General features: G+C 40.1%; 1 protein-coding gene across 2 annotated transcripts in view; it reads right to left on the reverse strand.

Moving 5' to 3' along the window:
- DPY19L3 (dpy-19 like C-mannosyltransferase 3) overlaps window positions 1-6,943 on the reverse strand; it is a 76,143-nt gene that overhangs the window by 67,894 nt on the left and 1,306 nt on the right. For both annotated transcript variants that reach the window (XM_017504267.1, XM_017504268.2), the window contains exons 2-3: window positions 5,198-5,337; window positions 2,231-2,364 (exon numbers count right to left, since the gene is read on the reverse strand). In XM_017504267.1, the coding sequence (XP_017359756.1) occupies window positions 2,231-2,364; window positions 5,198-5,300 (237 nt within the window). In that variant the 5' untranslated portion in view covers window positions 5,301-5,337. The remainder of the gene's footprint in view (window positions 1-2,230; window positions 2,365-5,197; window positions 5,338-6,943) is intronic.

A 6,943-nucleotide genomic window follows, 5' to 3' on the forward strand; every position in this document is an offset into this window, starting at 1 on the left:
AAAAAAAAAAAAAAAAAAAAATTGAAAAACTAGCTGGGCACAGTGACGTGAGCCTGTGGTCCCAGCTACTTGGGAGGCTAAAGTGAAAGGAATGCCTCAGCCCAGGAGGCCGGGGCTGCAGTGAGCTGTGATTGTGTCACTGGATTCCAGCCTGGGCGACAGAGAAGGACCCTGTCCACCCCTGCTTCTCACCTCCCAAAAAAGATATATAAATGAGTAAACCTTTTCTGATAACAAGAACTAACTACTGTCACTGAAGGGTAAGAATTATTCTTCTTTGGTACTATGATAATTTGTATAAAGATATATAGATACAAATATAGATATATGCTGTACCCATAAAGTAACATGGCAAGTTTTAAAAATAAACACACTAGAAGTTATTCTTATAAATTAGATTTGTCATCAAAGTAATCTCCTTTGGAGACTCATTCAAATAAGAGGACCAAAGCTCAAAATGTTTTGGAAAACTTTCTTTGGAAAATGTCTTTAGATCCTACACCAATCAATTCTTTTGAACATTCTTACATATCATACATCTCTGGCTTTGAAGGTGTTTGTTTACCTTTACAAGCAAGTAGTCATTAGACACCACAGTTTAGGTTAAAGATCATGACATATTAGATAAAAATAAGGTATATTTGGATATGCAGATTTCCATGTGTAAGTTATATATAAGTTCTGAAAACAATGCCAGGAGGAGTTCTAGAAATGTTGAAAGAGAGGAGGACAAAGACAGCAAGGACACATATTTAAAGAGTCACAGATTCCACACCCCTGCATTTTTTTGGGAGAAGTCTTGCTCTGTTGCCCAGGCTGGAGTTCAGTGGTGTGATCTCGGCTCACTGCAAACTCTGCCTCCTGAGTTCAAGTGATTCTTGTGCCTCAGCTTCCTGAGTAGCCAGGATTACAGGTGCGTGTCAACATGCCTGGCTAATTTTTGTATTTTTAGTAGTGATGGCGTTTCACCATGTTGGTCAGGCTGGTTTCACACTCCTGACTTCAAGTAATCTGCCTGCCTCAGCCTCCCAAAGTACTGGGATTATAGGCGTGAGCCACCACACCGGGGTGACCCTCGAAAGTCATTAAAATTACAGCTCCTTTCCCTAGAAACATCATGGCTTCCTCATTGCCCTATGCCCCCCAAAACCACTTGCACTAGCGTATTAGACAGACATGAACATGCTGAGGACCCTCTGTGGAGCCGCATTCAGATCCCATGATTTAAAGCACTGGCTTTTTTATTTCATTTTTTTTTGTGTTTTAGCCATCAGGAAAAAAAAGAAAAGGAAGTACCTTATATACTGTGACCCAGTCTGTAAATACATATATATATATAATTAAAAGTTTCACAAAACAATCTTAAACCCTACTTGATGTGATATTATCTTCGTTTTGATTTCATTAAGAAAAATGTTACTCATGATCTACTGCACTAACTTCACAATCTATAACTTGAAAAATACTAATTTTAGAGTAACTGCTAAATAAATGAAATACGTTAATGAAAAAGAAATAACTCACGTGATTATAAAAATTCTAGGCTGAGTGATGTGGCTCACACCTGTAATACTCGTATTTTGGGACTCTGTGGCAGTAGGGTCACTTGAGCCCAGGAGTCCGAGACTAGCCTAGGCAACAAAGTGAGACCCTGTCACTACAAAAAAAAAAACTAAAATATTGGCTGGGCATGGTGGTGCATGCCTGTGGTCCCAGCGGCACAGGAGGCTTAGGCAGGATACCTGCTTGAGTGACAGAGCAAGACCCTCTTCCAAAAAATTAACATTAAAGATTCTGGCTGGGCGCAGTGGCTAACACCTGTAAACCCAACACTTTGGGAGGCCAAGGTGGGTGGATCACAAGGTCAGGAGTGTAAAACCAGCCTGGCCAATATGGTGAAACCCCATCTCTACTAAAAATACAAAAATTAGCCAGGCATATTGGCACGCATCTGTAGTCCTAGCTACTTGGGAGGTGGAGGCAGAGGTTGCAGTGAGCTGAGATCGCACCACTGCACTCCAGCCTAGGTGACAGAGGGAGACTCCATCTCAAAAAAAAAAAAAAAAAAGGTTCTGATATGTTATTTAAAAATAATAAACACAAATAGTCAAACCTTTTAAGAGATTGGATTCTTTATGACAAAATTGTGTTGCCTTGGTCATTCATCCACATGGCTTACTACTGGAGGCCCCAAAGAGTGAATCACACAATGGCCACAGAAACTCCATACCTTAATATTAGAAAACCATAAATCATTTTCATGTAACGTGGCAAGGTAGACAGATGTAAGAAGTCCAATGCAAAGGGCAATGGTTCCACCAATTGTCAATGACAGAATCTTCCATAATCTTCTAGTGGTACAACCTTTTGGAAAAATGGGACAGATAAAAAACAAAGTCGGTAAAAAAATTAGAATGTAATAGTTCTACTTCAAATTATCAAGTCAGCTAAGCCTAGCTGCCTGTCACTAGGAAAGCTTTTCCTATCTCCAGCAGAGGCTCCTTTCTGATTCCACAGATCTGTTTTCATTCTATTAAAAGTTTTACCCAATATCTAATTGTTCATGTGTCCGTTCTGTCAACTACAATGTGAGCTTCTTGAAGGCAAGTACATTTTCTTATTTATTTTTAATACTGGGGGCCTGTGTCTGGCAAGTTTAACAACCATAATTTATGAAGTTTGTTAAATGGACGACTAAATGTGTTATGTGTCTAGGATGTAATTAGTCTTTTAGGTGATCTAGGTACAATTGGTGGTTTATTCTTTAAAAGCTATTTTAAAAACTTTATTACCTAAAAAAAAATTCTTTTTTGAGACAGGATCTTGCTCTGTTGCCCAAGACGGAATGAAGTGGTGCAATCTCGGCTCACTGTAACCTCCGCCTCCTGGGTTCCATTGATTCTCCCATCTCAACCTCCTGACTAGCTGGGACTACAGATGTACGCCACCATGCCTGGTTAATTTTTGTATTTTTAGTAGATACAGTGTTTCACCATGTTGGCTAGGCTGGTCTTGAACTCCTGACCTCAAGTGATCCACCTGCCTCAGCCTACCAAAGTAGGATTATAGGCATGAGCCACTGTGCCTGGCTGATTACCTAAAACTTTTTAAAACCACAGGTTTTGCAGGAATGCTCTGGGGGGAAAAAACTCCACAGAATAAATAATCCTTCATAGCTCAAGTTAAAGGACATATAAACTAGGAAAAATATAGACAGCACATATAAAAAGCTTAAATACCCTTAATATAAGATGAATACTTTCAGGACAATTTAAAAACATGAGTGTTGCAGTAGGAAAAAAATTAAGGACATGAACAGGCAATGTACAATAGAAAAAAGTGGCCAATAACAATAACAGACTGAAGATGTTCAAATTCATTAATGTTAAATAAATGCAAATCAAAACTGCGAGTTATACTTTTAAAAATCTTAGCCAATTTGACAGCTTTCAAAATGCTAATACTCTGTTTTGGTAAAAAATAGACATCTTCAAGCACTGCTGCTAGAAGAATAAATTGGTGCCTCTCCGGAACGCAACATGGCAGCAGTGAGTAAAAGCCACCAAAAGGAGCATCCCATTTGGCCAGTAATTCCAAATCTAGGCACGTACCCTGAGATGCTTTGGCTATTTGCCCCCTCCAAACCTCATGATGAAATGTGATCCCTAATGTTGGAGGTGGGGCCTAATGAGAGGTGGTGTGGTGATGGAACCAGATCCCTTACAAATGGCTTGGCAAGGTTCTAGCAGTACTGAGTTCTCATTCTGTTAGAACTCATTCTGAGTTCTCAGGAGAGCTGGTTGGTAGAAAAGAGCCTGACACCCCATGTTCCCTGGAAATTTCTTCTATTCTGGTCATGTGATCTCTAAACACTGGCTCCCCTAACCCTTCTGCCATGATTGGAAGCTTCCTGAGGTCTCACCAGAGGCAGATACTGGCGCCATGCTTCTTGTACAGTCTGCAGAACCCTGAGGCAAATAAGCCTCTTTTCTTTATAAACCATCCACCCTCAAGTACTCCTTTATAGCAACACAAATAGACTAAGACATGCCCCAGGAAATAAAGTTTTAAACAAACATATGGTCACAAGGAAATTTATCACGACTCTGTCTGTATTAGTAAATGGTAAGAAAACCTTTTACTTCTACAGTGGCAGCTATAAAAATACTTTACATTGATGATATTTCAAAAATACATCAACTGGCTTATGACACGTTCATAACATAATAAGAGAAAAATAGCAAGTTACAAAACAGCACATAGATCCCAACTTTGCAAAACTGTATACAAATGCTTGTGAGTATATATGTGCAGAATATGACATTTAGACAGCAAGACAGTGCCACTGGTGGTAGTTTCAGGATGGGAGGATATTTTTCTTTCTTTGCATTGTATAAGGTGCTCAGAAAGTACTGTTATCCAAAATGGATTCATTACTCTCAAATGACTGGGCCAGGTGGCAAGACCTCCCATTACAGATTACTTTTGTTAAACTGTTTCCCTGAATTGCTTTATTAGCCTGACTGGTAAGAATTAACATGGCTGAAAATAACATAAATTCTGTCAGATATCCAAAATGGTTGAGGGGTATGAAGATTTTCATGTTAACTTTTAAAATCCTGACCAGCCTTTAGTTACAAAAGCTATTCAGAAAGCAAGAAGTCAGTAATTAATGCTATTTGATGCGTCACTTAGCAAATCTTTACCATTATACAAAGAACTGATCAAGTTCTGATTACTTTTTCCACCCAAAAAAAAAAAAAAAAAGCAAAGGACCGAACTTCAGGAATTTGACTAAATTATAAAGAATTAAAAAAATACATTGATCCACCTTTCACTACTTTAATGAAATGAGAAATTCATCCAAGGTAAGGCTGCCTGGTGTGTGAATAGTACACGGTCAGAAAAATTTGAGATATACTAAAATCTGGGGTATGGGTCGGGGACCATTACTCTAGAGAGTCAAAGGATGATCCTGGCAGAACCATAAGTTAATTAACAGACAGTTGACAAAGGCTTCTAATCAAAGCTCTTTCATCTTTTGTCAAATCATAACTGTAAAATCAATCAAATCAAAGGGGACTAGAATAAGTTTCAGTTGTTAGGTCCCACCAAATTTTTACCCTATTGGTGAATGACATTTTAATATGCAGAAATAAAAGCAACCCAAAATGCTACTTTAGTTTAGATCACCTACCAGATGGTAATTTATTTTCCAACTTCACATTTTCTTCCTGGGCTGGAAAGTCCTCAGAAACTTCTGTGGCTTTTATTTCTCTTCTTTGCCGGATGGACATCATGATGTCAGACTTACATGCATTGTTCTCCCAATCACTCCTACAAACATTGAAATAAATGGGCTGTCAATGTCAGTGCCTTCTTCCCAAAAGACCATGTGCTCATCTATGCTCAAATGCCTTTACTTGTGCCATTTTCCTTGACTACCATGCCCTCGCATCTTTTTTTTTCTTCCCCCTAAGACAGGGTCTTACTGTCACCCATGCTGGAGTGCAGTGGAACCATCATGGCTCACTGCAGCCTCTACTTCCCCAGGCTCAGGTGATCCTCCCACCTCAGCCTCCTGAGTATCTGGACTACAGGCATGTGCTAATAATTACCTGCCTAATGATTTTTTGTAAAGATGGGGTCTCCTTATCTTGATCAGGCTGGTCTTACACTCCTGGCCTCACACGATCCTCCCATCTTGGCCTCCCAAAGTGCTAGGATTACATGCATGAGCCATTGTGCCCAGCCTGCCCTCAATCTTGCCATCCAAACTGTTGCTGGTCTTCAAAGCTACACTCAAGACACAATTCAAATATTTATTTAACTCAATCATATTTATTCATGAAGTGTGTGCTTTACAGCAGGCCCTGCCAGGAGTCAGGAATACAGGTGAACAACACACACGAGCCACTGCTCTCCTTCCAGAACATCTTGAGACATTCCAGTTCCTGCTGATCTTCTCCCTGAGCCACGGCAATTACCATGCAATGCGTCACGTAATTACATAGTTGTATATTATTTTCTACTTCCATAGGCGGTAGTAGGTCTTCTGTATCTCCCACAGAACTGGCCACGTGGGAGATACTCCATAGTAAATGTGTTGACAACCGGATTTTGAAGAACTAAAATATTGTTTCATCTCAGGTACCTGAATTTTAACACCAGTGTTCTATAAAACAATTCACACTGGCAGCTTCAGGAATATGCCTCAGTGGTGATGACTGCGGGGGTGTGCCAATCAGGGCAGCTGCTATCCCAGGGAGCTTTGGTGGGAGTAACCGCGGGGAGCAGGAGCCTGGTTTGGCAGCAGCAGGTGGGAGGCGGGGGAGTGGTGGCAGTGAGTAAGCGGGTTCCAGTCCTCCAGAACATCTTGCTTCACTCCTCTGAATAATGAACAGCCTCTCTTACTAATTATTTCTCAAATATGACTAGTAGCCTGACATGATTGTTTCCACAGTTTATTAATTCCTAAGGGTAAGTAACTTGCTCTAGAGAACAAACCAACTAACATTATACAATTCATGTATTCATTCATACAAAAAAAAAAAAAGCAGGAAGCCAGATTTAAGTACTGTGCTTTCAAGCACTGGAAGTAGAGAATCTGGAACACAGAGGGAGAAGAGGAGTGTTTAGCAAAGTCCTATAGCCACAGATGGGCTTATCCCCCAAGTGACCTCATCCTAGAGTCCTGCCCTCCCTGAGCGGGAGAGGACTTTTTGAAATAATTCATATATTCCAGTATGTTAAAGCAGAAAGCCAATACATATTTAAGTGGCAATTATGTGCCGGACACTGCAACAGTCCCATGAACTATGAAACAAAAGTTCCTTCATCAGATCAAAAGGAGTGCCATCGCCGACAGAGCAAGACTCTGTCAAAAAAAAAAAAAAAAAGGAGTCCCATGGTTCAGGATGCATTCAAAAGGGGTACAGACTGA

This window comes from Cebus imitator, unplaced genomic scaffold (genome assembly GCF_001604975.1).
Source record: "Cebus imitator isolate Cc_AM_T3 unplaced genomic scaffold, Cebus_imitator-1.0 Scaffold318, whole genome shotgun sequence".
Classification (NCBI taxonomy): Eukaryota; Metazoa; Chordata; class Mammalia; order Primates; family Cebidae; genus Cebus; species Cebus imitator.